The 19,164-nt window shown below is 33.8% G+C and overlaps 1 protein-coding gene across 1 annotated transcript in view; it reads left to right on the forward strand.

The window, feature by feature from the left end:
* The first annotated feature begins 14,275 nt into the window (after nt 1-14,275).
* The window catches only part of LOC143232128 (DNA repair endonuclease XPF-like), a 52,664-nt gene continuing 47,775 nt past the window's right edge, over nt 14,276-19,164 (forward strand). The window contains 2 exon segments of the mRNA XM_076467219.1: nt 14,276-14,433; nt 17,578-17,711. Coding sequence (XP_076323334.1) covers nt 17,638-17,711 — 74 coding nt within the window. The 5' untranslated portion in view covers nt 14,276-14,433; nt 17,578-17,637.

Genomic DNA, 19,164 nt, shown 5'->3' on the forward strand with positions numbered 1-19,164 from the left:
GTCAAGAAGTTCCAGAAAATTATTCGTGTTATCTGACTGACTACCTTCCCTGTGACCTCTCTGGGCTTCATTCTGGCAGGCTGTGTAGAGCAGTGCATCTATCACGGCTCTTATGTAATGTCGGTTTTCCTCCACAGCTTTAGTATAGCTTGCATCGAAGGCATGTTGGATCCTTGCACCCTTTATTTTCTACAAGTTAAACTCTGCCCAAGCTTGCATGGCAAACTTGTGTCCTGCAGAGTTATCATGGGACTTCAGTGATGTGGTCGCCTTCTTCCAGTTCTGGAAGCCTTCATGGGTGAAGGACTTCTCAGTTTTACTGAAGTATGTGTGACTGAAAAGACAACATGCAAAGCAGAATGCAACATCTTTTGTCACAGAATACTCCAACCACGAGTTCTTATCTCACCAATTCTTGTTGAATGACCTTGACTGGCTGCTGTATTCTATGGTCGGGTATCTCTTCAAGTCTGGACAGATAGGATCACTATCTGAAACCTGGGTCAGGTCTTTGGGTCCTGGTGGTAATTTTTCACCCTAGGTGTGAGTGGTGCCCTCTTGCGGTTGGGGTCCCGCACTAGTCGTGTCCGCATTCTCACCATCACGATCACCACTGTCCTCCTCACTTGCACCACATGTGTTTGTAGGACCATCTACTCGCTGCCTCTTCTTGGGTAGCAGGTAGTGTTGCATAATCAACCCTTTGTGTAGTATGACTGGTTTATGTTTTGGTGGATGATGTCTGACTCTTGTCTTGTGTGTTGGTTAGTGTCCTTGTTTGAAAACGAGTCGCTGATTTTGATTTCCTTTTATTAATCCAAACTGAGTGTGTGTTCCAGTGTGAGGCCGAGTACCAGAGAGAGCGAGAGCCACGTAAACAAACATAACTCCCTTTTATACAGAGCGCACAAACATCAAAGTAACGCCTCAGCTGGCTGACTGCTAGTACCACTTCTTACTTCCAAGTTGTTAGTTTATATGAAACGAATGGGAATTTCTCTCCTTATATTGGCATTTGGGCTTACAAAGGACAAAGGATATTCATTTTAAACATCGAAATCTAAGGAAAAAGATATAACATACATACTATTGGGTCATTTCATGAATAAGGAACAAATAACAGCTAAACATAGTTCAACATTACGAGCAACTGCTCCGCGGCATTGAAATCACCAAATTATATTAATAGCACATGAAAATCCAGAACATATCCATAAAATACTGTTAGAGAAAGTGTTTATCTTTAACCATATAGCACAAGTACTTAATTAGAGGGTAGTGATAATGTAAAATTACAGGACTAATTAGGGAACACAAACACAGCTTTGATAGGGCATGTTGTAAAACTGTGGGCAGCTAATGGGAGTGAGCGGGGGTGTGTAGCATGCGGCTGGTATCTGAATGCCGATCGGGCTTAGCCGATCGTTAGCCATATGCAGAGCGTACACAATGGTCAGCGGCTCAGTGATCATATGCTTAAGGCGTTCGAGGCAGGAATCGCGCGCTCGAACAAAGCAAACCCGCGGCCTGGATATTGAATGGTCATAGTAGCATCAAGACAAAATGTCTAAATTTCAGTTGACCTTCACAGAAAGGCTGGTTTCTTCATAAGTTCACATTATTCATACAGGCCAAACTGTGATTGTGATATTGTTTTTATTATCATAAGTGTGACAAGCACCTGTTACAATAATGTAACTACTACATTACATTAAATTAGGCACTTCTAAATAGCCCAGTGACAATTTCAAAATTTATTCTAGAATTGTTTAGAAATATTATTTGGTCAGTTAACACTTAAGGTTATTATCTAATCATAAGTATAACATTAATTAGATTGTAAGTCACAATTTTAAGTGTATGCCACAATCATCAGTACAATTTTGGATGGCTGATACACAATGCAAAATGATCTCACAGAGGATACAACACCAGCTAAATGCTTCATAGTTTTGACCTATACACAATACACTTATATATACATGCTATGTTTTACTTTTCAATGAAAGATAAATGAAATTAATGGGTAAATACCTGTGAAACCTTTGGTTTATCAAGTAAAATCCCTGATGATCTGTTGTAACTTGAAATCAACGTGGTTGTCTAATCTTCGTCAAAGCTCAAGATAAAATGGCATTACACAGGGAGCAGCAATACAACACATGAGTTTCAGTGCATTCAGTACGTTGCTATGGGACCATGACACATACTTCCGTCTCAATGAAGACGTTGAGTTCCACAGATCTATGTCACTCTGATGTTAATTGTTAAGCAACAACGATGATTGTGTTTTCCATATTTTATGAACATATATAGGTAACAATATTGGGGGCTGAGGGGGGCTTGGCTCATTTGGGGGACTCTCAACCCCCAAGGCCCTCCCACTGAAGCTAACATACGAAATATAAAATCAAAACCGACATCAAAGTTACCCAAAAACCAGACATCCAAAACATAAAAAGAAAACCAGTATCAAAGTTATCCAAAAAGCTAACAGACGAAACGTAAAAACAAAACCAGTATCAAGTTATCCAAAATCCTAACATAAGACACATAAAAACAAAACCAGTATCAAAGTTATTCAAAAAACCTGACATACGAGACATAAAAACAAAACCAACATCAAAGTTATCCAAAAACCTGATATCCGAAACATAAAAACAAAACCCACTGGTTTTGTTTTTATGTTTTGTTTGTCAGGTTTTTCGATACCTGCAATAGTGGGTTTGATGGTACTTATTTGTGGTGTTAGTTATTGGTATGGACAATTTCTATTGTTAACTGCATATTAAGTAGAGATTTACTTGTTTATTTGTACTGGAAAACAAATCTACACAATGGGCTAGCTATGCTGTGCCCACCACGAATATAAGAGCTTGGGTTTTAGTGTTATGAGCATTTAGACTTACCGCTAAGCCACTGGAGAGAGCCAGCGATTTGAAACAACAGTTTACTGTTTTCGAATGAGTTATGTTTGGAGATGTGAAACTTCTGTTTTGAAAGGTCCTATTCTCTATGTGTATAACTTACTTATCACAACTCGTGTGTGTTTCCAAACTTCCACATTAAGCTCATGTAGCTCTCGAAATTTCAAGGTGCCTTTCTGTTTTTGTGCATTTGTTGAGTTTTAATATCAAGAGACCTGACGTTTCCTGGTCGGTGACAAACTTTCCTATGGGAAAACATAAGTATCAGCCGACAGGCTTTGTCACGTGGTATCGAATGTTCTAGATTTAATTCGAAAAGCTACAAGAAGTAGGTCGAGCTATTAAAATAAGTTTCTCTCTCTTTTTTTTATCAACATTTAAAGAAACAACTATTTTATGACCGTCGAAAATTGAGCCTCTACGATTAGGCCTAATATTTATGATAAAAACTATGCTTAACTACAATGATGTCTGTTTTTCTCGATGCTCATTTTTGTAATTTCAGGAAGGCCTTATTTGCCATTGTTTAACCCAGATGACAATATCTGTTATTGAACGGATAATTTCCTGGGAAGTGGTGCCTTGAGGAAAATCGAAGATAAAAAACGGCACTGTAATTTCCACAAGTTAATGATCTGAAATCCGTCATAGTCTAATTAAGAGGAATATGGTAAATATCTACACTGAAATATAATTGTTATCACGAAGATTTGATCTACAGGTTTCCGTTGTTTCCAGGAGTTTAATGTCCTAAAGTGAATAAGTTTTATTTTTTAGGCATGTTTTCGAAAGCTAATTTCCTATCGCAGAGTGTCAGTTCAGGTAACAGTAATCTGATCAAAAGTAAACACGACAACAATTTGTGGCCATATTCGGCGTAAATATCATTCGCGAAAACGTGGTCTACGCAACCCAATTACCTAGTTTTGTGTTAATTTTTCACGAACTTGCTAGCAATTAGACATGAAATGACATGCAGAAAAGTCGCCTTTAATACATCTTTATTCTATACCACCAGCGTTAAATGCCAGTAAATTAATCAACATTACAAACGGAAGACCGGATTTAACCCTACAAACAGAATGTATACAGATCAAAATATTTAGTCCTAACAAGATATTTTTGCAGCCGACTAATTATACCATATCAAACAGTGCAAAGTACATAAGACGTCCAACTACATAACTTACAAAAAGATAAATATAGTTAAAATCGCATAGGTGAAGAAAATGTTAAAGTTAAATGAAAGATTAAACAATTGCTAAGTTTTTGTATTTTTATTTAAAGAAAAGGACGTTTCGGGAAAGCGCTTTTCATCGGATTGTACAACTTACGAGCAAGTGATTGTTCAACCTTTCAACTACACAGCTTACTCGAGGGTAAGTCGAAGTTGTTTTTAGTGACTAGACCAATTAATATTCTTTAAGTAGTAAACTTACGGTACAGATATTCTACATCACATTTTTTTTACAGTTTAAGTCTTTTAGTCTTGTATCACCAGTTTCTTCAGTACACATTACTATACATTTTAAACAGATAAGTCTGTTTTTGTTTTTTTTTAATTTCGCGCAAAGCTACACGAGGGCTATCTGCGCTAGCCGTCCCTAATTTAGCAGTGTAAGACTAGAGGGAAGGCAGCTAGTCATCACCACCCACCGCCAACTCTTGGGCTACTCTTTTACCAACAAATAGTAGGATTGATCGTAACATTATAACGCCCCAACGGCTGAAAGGGCGAGCATGTTTGGTGGGATGGGGATTAGAACCCGCGACCCTCAGATTACAAGTCAAACGCCTTAACCCACCTGGCCATGTCGGGCCAAACAGATAAGTCCTGGATTTTAAGACCACCTGTCTTGACAAGTCATATTTTTGACAAAACTTTATTTTAGCCCACTGGGATCTTCCACATAGCACCAGTTATATAGACTTATATCATACTATTTAGATTACTGAAAGCACCAACTATTCACAACTTATAGATCTGTGTAATATTACCGTGACAAGGTACGTTATATATACTAGTACTAACCAGATATAAAATGGAAACTGCACAGTCTATGGCACGATAGTTTCCGAGACGTGTCAGTATTCTTCGAACCTGCATTTTTTACTGCCACAGTCCTTTTAATTACATACTGGATCTTTTGGTAAAACGATAACTCTGGATTCTTTGTCTTGTTTATACAACTACCTGCCTCACAGCTGATTGAGATTTCAAATACTGGATCTTGAAATCTACTACCAATAACAACATTATGATGACTAGATTGTTTCTCTGATACATCCAAAATGGCGGTGTTTACTTTTCGGCTTTCCGCTAATAAATACACGACGTCACGCGCACACATTCAATGAGACCAGGTATCGCTCCAATTTTTGTTAACGTCATAGAAAATTATCTTCTAACCAGTTCAAAGCTATGGACATAATTTGATTATTCAAAATGTCTCCCTCGGGTTTTAATTAAAATTAAATTAAACTGACAATATTTCAAAAAATTAACCATAATAATGAAAACCTTTTATTATAATCTTACATTATTAAACATTTTAGTGAGTAAAGAAGGATATGCCCAATCAAACTCGCTTGATGGTGAACTTCCACGACTACACTACCATAACCTAATAAGGCTAATGGGACAGTACTTGACATCTGTTTCCTTGAACCGCACCCAGTTAGAAGACGGTGACATCCAACCTGTAGACAACCAGAAAAATGCACTTATGTACATCGTCGTTGTTCTGTTGTTCTACTCTTTTGAAATTGCAATCATGATGATAAAATACATGCGAAAAGAAGTCAAAGAACAAGAGGAGAGCAAAATGTATCGCCGTTACATCAACGTTGTTCACGAGCAACATCGTAACTCCATGAACAGAGCGCGGCTGGCCAATCGGTTAGCACTTCAAGCATTGAACACTGTAAATACCATTCTACAGACAACACAAACGGGAAGTAAAGTGACGTTTGTATGAAAACAAACACAATTATCCAGCATGTTTTGTAGCTTAGATTTTTAAATATTGTTCTCTAAAATCAGTCAATTATTAAATTCTTTACTGATTTTATTTGAGACGAATGTTGTATCATTATGAAACAATAACACTGGATAATCTGTTTGTATCGGTACAACCCCTAATTATTACTATATCTATAAAATTCCTAAAATAAATTCTCTCTCTTTTTAAATTTAAATACTAGGAATGCTGATTACTTTAAATATTCTATTACATTTTTCTACAAACAATGACAATTTTTACGTCAAAATTAAGTTCATCGTATCTTCAAATAACAGACTGCTTTTCGAAAACTAAAACATTGTAAATAATAACTAAATATTCCACTAATAAATTTATTTGTAAGCTACTGTAATTCCGATAAGTAAAACTTATTATCATTTAATATAAAATTATTCGATATGTTAAATATAATTATTTGACTGGCATAATTATAAGTAAAACTATAAATACCTTTATTTAAATACAGTTATCAGAACATACAAGAACTGTGCAAGACAAGAGGGAACCCTCAATAGCCGCGGCAGTTGAAAAATTCTTTTAAGTAGGATTAGAGTAAATTAATCTATGAGACATTGGAAATTGTCAAATACAAGAATCGAAACGGTTTGAGCTGCTGAGTCCAAAACTGTAATTAGATCTCAAATCGTTCAATAGGTGACGTATCTATGACGGAATTTGTATTCGGGAAAGAACAACAAACATTGAGCCGTTTTATGGACCACGACTACAAAAACATAACCCGCGTATTTGCTTAATAGTAAGTCTAAAGTTTTATAATGCTAAAAAATTGGATTGCGATAACCGTAGTAGGTAACACAAATAACTCATTATGTAGCTTTATACTTAAGGAAAACAAAGTTGTACTCGCTATTAGAAGTGACTGACAACTAAATAAAAGGCCTGGCATGGCCAGATGGTTAAGGCACTTGACTCGTAATCCGAGCGTCGCGGGTTCGAATCCCTGTCGTACCAAACATGCTCACCCTTTCAGTCGTGGGGGCGTTATAATGTTACGGTAAATCCCATTATTCGTTGGTAAAAGAGTAGCCCAAGAGTTGGCGGTGGGTGGTGATGACTAGCTGCCTTCCCTCTAGTCTTGCACTGGTAAATTAAGGACGGCGCGAAATTCAGACCAAACTAAAAAACAAACACCTAAATAAGAATAAGAGCAGTTATGGTCAGAGACAAATATTATATTACACATTTCATTTTTGCCAATGAATTTCTGACTTCAGATGTACAGTAATCGATCTAAAGTTTTAAAAAGATGACTCCAACATAAGTGATGAGTAGACGGCTGAACAAGACATTATTCTGCAGTTTAACAGCTTGGATGATAAAAGAAACAGTAATGGTAAGTTAAAGCAGCTAGACTTCCAAGAATCGTTCCCTACGCGGGATTTGTGAAATTATTCACTGATATTGGATTCATGAAACCTAATTTTAGGGTTAAGCGTGGGGAACTTTCTTCCCATGTAAAAAACCCCTATCGGTTATGTACTTTGAGCTAAGGCACTTTCCTCTTTGCATTAATTGATGAATTCATAAGCGGGTCCCTAGAATTTAGAATTCTTCGTGCTGTCGAGTATATAAAATAGTCACTGCTTTAAAAGTTTCTCCTGTAATAATATCAATAATATTTGCATAACGAACTCAAATCTTACTACAATCACAGGAGACGTCGTCGTTCTCACGCATTTGTTAGAGCCATCCCTGATGTGGAATCCCCGTCCAGGTTATTTCATTATAGGTAGGTTTTCTAGTGTTCACACTCAAATGTAATTTGTGTGGTACTAATGCGATTACATTAAAAAAAAAAATTGTATTTCTCCAATAAACTTTTAAATGTAAAAACTAGATATTGTGCAGTTTAGTGTGTAGGTAATTACTTTGTTCAGAAAAACAAAACAAAAAACTATAAAATATTCTTATTCTACCAACAAGACAACAAACAGAAAAATTACAAAGCATCTTATTAGGTAAACGAATGAAACAAATGACGTGAGAGATTTTTTTAGTGCGTCAAATAGGTTACCATGGCAATCACGTAAGAGGCCAAGAACCTATAAAGTCAGGCAGAAAACAGAGCTGCCATCTAGGTACTGTATAAAGACATTAAATAATAATTGAATTTAAATTCACTTAAAAGATTTAATTGCGTAATTTGAATGTCTTACTACTTAGAGTAGGATAAAAACAGTACGATTTGTATAAAATATTTTATCAATTTCAAATATTGAATGTACAGAATTAAATATGATACACATAAAACAATACAATTTCATAGAGTTGGAATTTTGTGCTGATTTAAATTTTATTTTTTAGCAATGAAAACAAAATACTCATGTATTAAATTAGATATTAAAGAACGAGTTTATTTTGTCTGGAGAAACTACGTCCTTGGAAGCGTGTGTGTGTGTTTTTCTTGTAGCAAAACCACATAGGGCTATCTGCTGTGCCTACCGAGGAGAATCGAACCTCTGATTTTAACGATGTAAATCTGTAGACTTACTGCTGTACAAAAGGGGGACCGGTGGAGGTCGTGTAATACGTTCATTTTGTATGGGCCCGGCATAACCAACTGGTTAGGGTGCTTGACTCTCAATCTGAAGGTCAATGGTTCGAATCCCCGTCCCACCAAACATGTTCGCCATTCCAGCCGTTTGGGTGTTATAACATTTTAATCAATCCCACAATTCGTTAGTAAAAGAGTAGCCCAAGAATTGGCGGCGGGTGATGAGGACTAACTGTCTTCCCTCCAGTTTTATACTACTAAATTAGGGAAGGCTAGCGCAGATAGCTTTATGCGAAATTCCAAGTAAACCAAACCAATTATGATATATATTACGCGATGTTTTATAATATTAAGTCGCTTGCAAATCTATTTAGGACGTTCGAAACTTTAAATAACACATATACATATATATATATATACAATTTGTTATTTTAACTCAAAAACAAGTCGAAACAAAAACAGATTAAACAAAAAAAAACGCTGCATCAAGCTACAATGTGGGATTATAAAATGTACCCCAGGTTTCGGAGGTGGCTGCAAATGTACACCTTACTGCGTGTAAAGACTTGCTTAGATCATGATAGTCACAGTAGACTTAATAAAATTGAAGGTGGTTGGGAGCTATACTAGTTTAGACAGCTGGATGGGACACTTCATGCCAGTACAGTTTGTTTGCTGTGCTTTCAATTAGTGCCTTTCTACCCTGGAGAGTTAACATCAAGAGGTAAGTTTTTATCTTACTTATCCCCAAACGGTAGTATCTTATTTCTTTATTTCAAATAATTTTTTACTTGGGAGAGCAGTCACCTTCCCACATCTGTCTGCAGTCAAGGAAGGGCGGTATAGATGTGGGACTTTGTGGGCTTGAGCACCCACATCTCGTTCTCCTAATTTTTTTATTTCTAATTATATATCCATTGCTATTCTTTATTTCCTTTGTGAGCCTGGTGAATGAAGGTTGAGACTGATAAACGGTGTATCCCCACCGCTATGTGGGTCCTACTTCCGCACTTACCTCAAAAACTTAGGGTACATTTTATAATCCCACATTGTAGCTTGTACCATGAGATATTTTCAGTTGATGCAATGTTTTTTATTTAATTTGTTTTTTGTTTCAGCTTCTTTTTGGGTTAAAATAACAAATTATATGAGTCAAAGATTTAAATTTGCTGTTTTTAACACAGTCCTTCCTTATTATTTTACTTATTTTACTATTTAGCTTCATTAAAATGCAGTTATTTTCACTAAAATATACATATGTATATTATTATAATTTTGTAATAACATGTTTATTATCGCTACTATTATATATTTTATGCATATATAACTTACATAATACTCGGAGTTATGAACACGTGTTATGAGTATAATTAGGCTTAACATCTGTGATCCAAATTACGTAATATTAAATTTGTTAATTATTTCACATTTCTTATTTTGAATTTGAAATCAAAGTGAAGTTAGGAAAAAAATCATGTAATTTTTTGTGTATACTAAACCCTGTCTGAAGCGGAATCACACGGAACCGAGTAGACTTTCCGGCTTAGATACAGTGAACATATATTTCCTTAAATATATATAATTTTTGAGCAGAACGTTACACTTGCTTGACTCAAGGGAAGTAACATGTTTGTGGATAAAGTTATTATACTGTTTATGTTATATTTATTAGATTAAGAACAAAAATAGACATTCAAAATATACATAAGTACACAAAATCTTAATCAAATTTATTTGAAGAAAGTGTCCAATTTCAACTGTTTCGTTCTCTTAATGGGCTTTCTCATGCGGTTAAAAGATAACGCCAATTTTACAGCCTTTTCACGAAGATCATTTTGCCCTTTCATTTTTGCATACAATATGATGCTATATTAATATAGCTTAACACTTGCGATGAAGTAGGAATTTCTATTTCCTCACTATCTCTTCCATTTTGTTCATCTTCTGAATCTCTCACACTGTTACCATCTTGTTATTCTATTATAGATTTTAAATCAATTTCATCAGTTTCTGTTAAAACATTCTTGTTAACGTTCACAAAACTTTTCGCGTTCACAGAATCAATCTTCTCAATCAGAGTTTGGATTTCACTAAAATCGTCATAACAAACATGTTTTTTAAAAAATGAGAGTATTACGTAAATTTTCCCTGAATTTTAAAATTTGGAAAGATAGGAATTTATTTTTTCGTGAGAATTATTTTAAAGAGTAGAATTTTGCACTTGTTTTTTTGAATTTCGCGCAAAGCTACTCGAGGGCTATCTGCGCTAGCCGTCCCTAATTTAGCAGTGTAAGACTAAAGGGAAGGCAGCTAGTTATCACCATCCACATCCAACTCTTGAGCTACTCCTTTCCCAACGAATAGTGGGATTGACCGTCACATTATAACACCCCCATGGTTGGGAAGGCGAGCATGTTGGTGCGACAGGGATTCGAAACCGCGACCCTCGCATTACGAGTCGAACGCCTTAACACGCTTGGCCATGCCGAGCTACACTTAATGAAGATTGTGCTATAGATTTAAAATAATTTTTAAAATATATTAATAAAAATACCGCAAATTTCTGTTTTACCAGTTCCAACATTCAAAGCCCCTGACAACTGTTGCATTTCAAAGAAATCATGTATCTATGTGAAAAAATAATTACATATATATATAATTATATATATATATATATATGAATGTTAACTGTAAAGGTATTTAAAATTCAAAACATACTCTACGTTAAAGAAACAAAAGTGTAAAATACAGATATCTGTGTTGTAAGCCTAATTTAATAATAAATAAACGTCTGTGGTCATCCTAATAATTTGTCGTGTATGTGATACGTAGCATTATTTAATTTGTTTTTATAAAGTTAAACCTGTTTTCTTCATATAATTCGATATTTATAAGATGTATAAACTGAAATTTTACTTGCCCTATCACCTAACTCTACTATCACATTCTGACAAATTAGACATTTGTTTGTAAGATGTAGAAACTGGACTTGTCCTTGTTGCATCACCTAACTCTACTGCCACTAAGACAACAAACTTCTGTGAAATATCTTGTGATGTAGTAATGAAGACGGACAAGATACTATTGTTATTTAGGTACTGGTTTTTATTATAAATATAATCAAACCACGAACCTTCAGAAATTTACCATGTTTAAGAATATTTACTTTTGTACAAAGAATGAAACTTAGGCTTACCGTCTTGAAAAATGCATTACTCTGTGGTCTTGTGGTTACTGTATCGAAGTCTTTGAATCCGAAGGTCCATAATCAGCATCCAATTGCTGTAAAATAGTCAGAGACTTACCAGATGGCGTTATAATTAACAGATAAATAGTGAGCTAAAAATTGGTACAACTAATAGATTTTCTGTCAGGACCAGAAGAGAATCAATGGTGACTATATACTGACAGTAAATCCAATTATTAATTGTTTTCATCTCATTGCCACTAAGATGCACTCTGTGTTTCAAGGCTTTGAGTATGTTATGTGATATATTTTGGTACACGGATCTGGTAAAGAACAGGAGTTGTGGCCGTTAAATGGGGTGATGAGACGGATATCAAAAACAAGATACGAGCCCTAAACGAGTTTGTCTTAAACACAAATTCAAAATACAAAAACTGCAAACTACAACACTTAATAAGGGAAATAGACAGACAAGATGCAACGTTGAAACAAACCAAGTAAAAGTATGTTTGTAATGTTGGACTGGAGAGAGAAAGAAGCGAAATGAAACCTTAGATATCTTTCTTCTTCACCATTCCAGTGGTGCGCATGCCACTCCCCAGTAAGATAAAACTACAAAACTAAACTACTTCAATAAAAGTAAAACAAACCCTCGCATAACAAAATCTAAAATGAAACTAAAGTGAAGATTATAACAATATTTACATTATATCTTACGAAAAAGCAGTTGCAAATTCCAAGTCAGAAAGTTGCCAAAATGTACCTTACAGACACAAAATGAGGTTTATATTTTATTTCTCAACCACATAACCTTCATCCACTACATGAAACACTCGCACCATTACACGATTCCTCAACAGAAAAGATATCATTATCTCTAAACATCACAAGTTATTTATACTGCAAGAAAAATGGATTAATTGCCAATTAGTGAGCTGAATCCCTGGTAGAACCAAAAACTAGAAATATTCGATGTTTTTATTGGGTGGCTTCCTGTGTTCAAGTTGAACTTAAGTAAAAACAAAAATTTTGAAAAATATGTATTAATTAAGGGGATAGTTAATATAGTATCGCCCTGTAACACAGCTACAAGAATAACAATTAAACCCAACTAGGATAAGAGTAGATAAATAGCTTACAATGAGTACTGTTGGCTAGCTGCTTTTCCTTAAATCTATCGATTTAAAATCAGGGATAGCTTGGGTAAATAGCCTTTGTGTAGCTTTTTGCAAAAATTATGAAACTAACAAAGAGATAATTTCTGTGTCAATAGTTCAGAGGATGAAGCTTTTTTAAAAATGTTTGTTTGTTTTGAATGTTGCGCAAACTACACGAGGGCTATCTGCGCTAGCTTTCCTTAATCGGACAGCGTAAGACTAGGGGAAATGCCTCTGGTTATCACCACCCATCGCCAACTCTTGGGCTACTCTTTTACCATCTTTGATCATCACATTATAAATCTTTGCTGCTGAAAGGACGAGCACGTTTGGTGTGACGGGGATCAGAACCCGTTACTCTCAGATTACGAGTTGAGCTCCCTAACGACATGGCCATGCTGGGCGTTTCCAAAATGTAATAACGTGTTTGTTACATTAATTTTTAATATTTTATGACACATGGTTTAAAAAGAATAATAACATTTATAGGCCAATAGAGAAACTACACAAATGGCACAAGATAGGGACAGATAGAGGCGTTGGGTTTTTCGATGCGTCAATAATGATGCTAGACGAGTCTGGGCAATTTTCATCACATTTATATTTTAGTGACATGTCTTTCATATTCTTATGAGACCATATTTTTTAAATATTTTAATTTGAATGTTTATCTATTAGAGGAAAACGATATAAGATCCAGAAAGTTCGTATATATTAAGAATAGAGAATATAAGTACAAAACAAGTACAATATAAATACACAGAGCGTTAATTATGTCAAAAAGTTATTCAGCTCAACGAAAGTTGATGTATATTTCTGTGTTCTATTTAATAAACTTTTTGATGAGTCAGCGTACTTGTTTACAGATTAATTAGATTTTGAGTGAATTAGGCTTAACTTAATTTTTTCAAATTTTGAATTTAAAGTTAGTTCTGGAAAGTTTATTTATGAAAGTAGGTCCACAAATAAACGTGTTTTTAAAAAACGTTTATTGAATAAATAAATAAATAATCTATCGTTACAAGAACCGAAGTTCGCATAACTTTTCACCTTCCATACAACAGCAAATCTTCGGATTTATAACGCTAAAATCAGTGGTTCGATTCCTCTCGTACACAGCAGATAGCCTGATGTGGCTTTGACATAAGAAAATGCACACACATACAACTTTTGTTAGATAATCCAGAAGATTCTGCCGAAAATAAAACACGCTATTATAATATATATGGGTATTACTGAGTTTTAAACACTAGAAAATAAAAATGAGTACATTTTTGGCTTTATCTTTTTAAGTGAATGTATATGGACACATTTCTGTTTCCTTTAAAGGATATAATACGATTTTGCACTCTATTTCACTTATTTTTAAGACATTACATAATAATTATGCTTAGGAAATAGGAAATAATAAGAGCTGTTATGAACAGTCGTTCAGCCTCGAATTTAATACAGTTTGATTTTTAAATCTCTTCGTAGGTGTCGGTAGCATGGCTTTGCAAAATGGCTTAATGTTTTTTATGTTCATCATTACGATACTTAAACGTACTATGTTTGCGAACTTTTAAAATTTTTTGTTTAAAATTTGTATGTGAAATGCACGACAAGCGAGACATGATTTTTAAATGTAAGTTTACCCTGTTGGAGCTTGTGACTGAGAGTTATAAGTTCAAATTTGGATTACTATAGTAGCAGTACTAGATATCGTAGCGTACTCGGTATCTGTTATTTCCTTAGTACTAGTACTAAATACATTTGGGTAGTAAAGCGGTCATAAGAATTCAAATATAAAAAAATATACATAGCGTATTTAAGAGTTAAGGTATATACAGATGAAACTCATATGTAAAAAAATTCACAGGAACAGTATTACTAGTAGTATAGAGAAACAGGTTACATTAAAGCAAAAAGTAAGTCGTATTTTATCAATATTTGATGTAACTTCTATGTATGATGAACTTTCAAACGTGACAGTAACACATTTAAATCTATACCAGCGTCACTATACTTTACCAGTCTTTAAATTACTGTTTTTATTAATGTATTGTTCCTGATGGAATGTTTATTGTAGAACACCATGTTAAATTATACTGAAACATGCTTGATTTAACTTTAAGAATTGAACATGTTTGGTATGTTATTGTAGCAAAATCAGAGTACTGCTCACTGTTTCTTATATTTTCATTTTTTTTCACAAGTATTGAGATACATGGAAGATATATGTACAGTGTAGCTTCTATTCATACATTTAAAACATTTCTTACTAATACCATTGACAAAGTAAATGACCAACAACAATGAGCATGATTTGTGTTGTTTATTTTTCTTATTAAATTAAGATTTTTATAAATTCATAGTTTACGCTATTCTTGTGAAATATTAATATGAGGTTAATTTTATGAATATGGAGGGGCCACACTTAGTTGGGATATGATACTTTTGATGGAAAAGCAACCTTGATACAGCAGATGGTATTGTGTTACTTAAGTGTTCATTAATTTAAAATGTGTGACTGTCTACATTAAAAATTCTTTACCCATTTCTGACAACATTCTGAGGGCATTATAATGAAACAAAAAAGTTGTAAATAAAAACTGTTACAGTTTTTGGGGAATACTTAATCTGACATCAAGAATTTTTATCTTAATATGATTATCTCTAGGAAACTTAAGGAATACTATTGTATCTCTGAAATACAGTATTGAAAATTTTATCATAAAAATTCATATAATAATTATCACAGGTTTGAGTGCGCTTGCTAGTGCTTGTTGGCTACCTCTTCAGTGATAACAATTTAGTGTTCATTACTGTTTATACTGATGTGTTTTAATAATTAGATGTTTGGGATTGACAGTCCTTATATTTTTCATATTTATTCTTAAAAACATTCACCAACATCGGTTCCAGAGTATATCTAGTGTAATTGACTATTTCATTCCATTTCTTTACAACTTTTTGTGAAAAGCATTTCTTCTTATTTCCTTATTACAATGTGTTTTTTTTTCTGGGTCCCTTAGATTCATTATAATTATTTTTTTAGTATTTGTATTTTTTCAAATCCCTTGATAATCATAAAGGTCTCCATTATGTCTGCTGTCCTACAGTGTAGTTATATTGAATCTCTTCAGTCTCTATATGTTTTAACCTTTAGCTCAGAAACTAGTTTTGTGGCTCTTCTGTGCACTCTTTCCAGTATATATTTTTTTAAGGTGTGGTGACCAATACTGTACAGCATACTCCAAATGTAGTCTAACATAGGTCTTATATCAAAAATGTCTCGGAATCCAGAAATTCAAAGGAAGATCATATGATTCCAAGGGTTTGGTTGGCTTTCCTGGTAACTTCTTAAATATGATACTAGAATTACAACATCCACTCCTATGACTGATTTATTAATAACTTGACATTGGACTTTAATCTTTCAACCTGGTCTTTAGTTCTAACTGAATTATATATTTTAGAATCATCTAAAATATCCGTACATGATGATTTGATATTATTAGGTAGATCAGTCATGAATATAGCCAACAAGGTTGATCCAAGTCCTAGAGAACATTACTAATAACCTTCTTCCATACTGACTTTATCCCATTAACTGAGATGTATTCCAATCTGTTAATGAGTTATGCTTCAGTCCAGTTGTAGGTATTTCCTGTAATAACATACTCTTTTAATTAAATTAATAGTAATGACAGTAATGGTAAGAACAGAATTAATTACTAAAGTCAAGAAATATAACATATGACATGGTGCACTGTCATCATATTGGAATGTCCAGTCTTCTGAGGTCTCAGTTAAATAAGTGATGCACTCCCATCATATTGGAATGTCCAGTCTTCTGAGGTCTCAGTTAAATAAGTGGTGCACTCTCATCATATTGGAATGTCCAGTCTTCTGAGGTCTCAGTTAAATAAGTGGTGCACTCTCACCATATTGGAATGTCCAGTCTCCTAAGGTTAAATTAGTAAGATATGGTCTTCCTGGTACAAAACCATGTTGCAAGTTTGAAGTTACTTTAACCTTTGAAGCTGGTCAATTATCCTTTTTCTAATAACTTTCTCCAGTAAGTTAACCACCTGTGAAATGAGAGAAATTAGTCTATGATTTGATAGAAGTTTCTTGTCTCTGTTCTTATGAATTGCAGTTATAATAGCAGATATCCAGTCATAAGGAGTTATAATAACAGATACCCAGTCATAAGGAGTTATAATAACAGATATCCAGTCATAAGGAGTTATAACAACAGATATCCAGTCATAAGGAGTTATAATAACAGATATCCAGTCATAAGGAGTTATAACAACAGATATCCAGTCATAAGGAGTTATAATAGCAGATATCCAGTCATAAGGAGTTATAATAGCAGATATCCAGTCATAAGGAGTTATAACAATAGATATCCAGTCATAAGGAGTTATAATAGCAGATATCCAGTCATTATGTAGTTTTTCATGACTCTAGAGCTTGTTAAAAAAGTTGCTAAAGAAATATGTGGCAGTTGGTAAAATAATTACTTATTTATAGGAATCAGGAATTGAAGATGGATCCCAGAATTCATGCAGTATTTTGTTTCTAGGTGTGGTGAGAATAACTTGTTTTATTTTCTGGATAATAAAATACACATGAACAGTGCTTGAATTATGAAGTTTCAGTGTGTGTGTATATAGTCCAGTGAGTCAACTATTAAAACAGTTTCTTTATTCTCTTTGGTAAAATATAAAGATTAGGTAAGAAATAAATTATTATTCTTTTTAAAGATTCTTTTTTTCAGATTTAGGTATGTGTTTTAGAAAACAAATGTTTGCTGTTTGTTAAATATTGGAAAACAGTTATGGAGTTGTTGCAGTTTGAAAGTGAGTTGATGTTGAAACTGGAAGAAGAAGATGGTTTAGTTATAACAGCAAAGTAAGTCGACATATTTATTTTATAACTTCTATGATAATGAAGGATTGTCTTGTGTGTTTTATAAAATTAGATTACTTCTTTGGAGTAAGAGAAACATATTCATTTGGTGAAAAAGTAAATGATTCTTATTAATTTTCATTAAAATGTGGATATACCAAGTAACATTTTGTACTTGAAATTTGTACATACGTGTTTGTTCTTCATCATGTTTTTGTAATTTCATTAAATTCGAGATGAAAGGTACAGTATTTTATGCTTTGTAAGACGCTACATCGTGTGAGACACACCCTAATTTGGGAAAGACAATTCTAAGAACAAAATATTTCGACTCAGCAACCAACACCTTGATGTAACCTTGACTTCTTCTCAACCTACTGAGTAAATACAGTTAAATACACCATATTATTCACAGTATATCGACAATATTAGTTAAACTGAATATCTTATGTTATTGAAAATACTTGTAATTAGTAAGTAATGAGATTACAATCTGTATGAGACTATTTTGAGCAGATATTAAGCTCTCCTCTTGCCTTAACCCATCACTTTTGTCTTGGAAGATGTTTGGGGATTTTTCAAGGTATTTTTAAAGAAAAAAGTTCATTTTACAAGATGTAAAATACAGTATTCTTGAACACTTTTTACAGATATAAATTGCTAGGTCAGTTCATTGTACAGACATAAATTGCTAGGTCAGTTCATTGTACAGATATAAATTGCTAGGTCAGTTCATTGTACAGACATAAATTGCTAGGTCAGTTCATTGTACAGACATAAATTGCTAGGTTAGTTCATTGTACAGATATAAATTGCTAGGTCAGTTCATTGTACAGATGTAAATTGCTAGGTCAGTTCATTGTACAGACATAAATTGCTAGGTCAGTTCATTGTACAGACATAAATTGCTAGGTCAGTTCATTGTACAGATATAAATTGCTAGGTCAGTTCATTGTACAGACATAAATTGCTAGGTCAGTTCATTGTACAGATATAAATTGCTAGGTCAGTTCATTGTACAGATATAAATTGCTAGGTCAGTTCATTGTACAGATGTAAATTGCTAGGTCAGTTCATTGTACAGATATAAATTGCTAGGTTAGTTCATATTTAGTAGTTCATAATAATGACAGAACAGGTAAAAGCATTATGTGTATTAACTGGAAACAAACAAACAGTTATAAAGTGATCAAGGTTCTGGTGGTTTAAATACAAAATCACTATTTATGTTTTAACAAATGGTGATATACAATAAGTATGTTGTGACAGATCTGGTATGTATTGAATAGACTGTATTGGCACTTCTTTCATATATTTCCAACAGAACTTTAAGTACGACCGGTACAAGGTTTAAAGCAACATCTTTATAACTTTTTTCCTTTGAGAGTCTAAAAGGTTAACTACAAATCTAGAAAGTTTTAACATGGCTAGTAATTCATATTTTGTCTGTAGCAGT

The sequence above is a fragment of the Tachypleus tridentatus genome, chromosome 1 (assembly GCF_004210375.1).
Source record: "Tachypleus tridentatus isolate NWPU-2018 chromosome 1, ASM421037v1, whole genome shotgun sequence".
Lineage (NCBI taxonomy): Eukaryota > Metazoa > Arthropoda > Merostomata > Xiphosura > Limulidae > Tachypleus > Tachypleus tridentatus.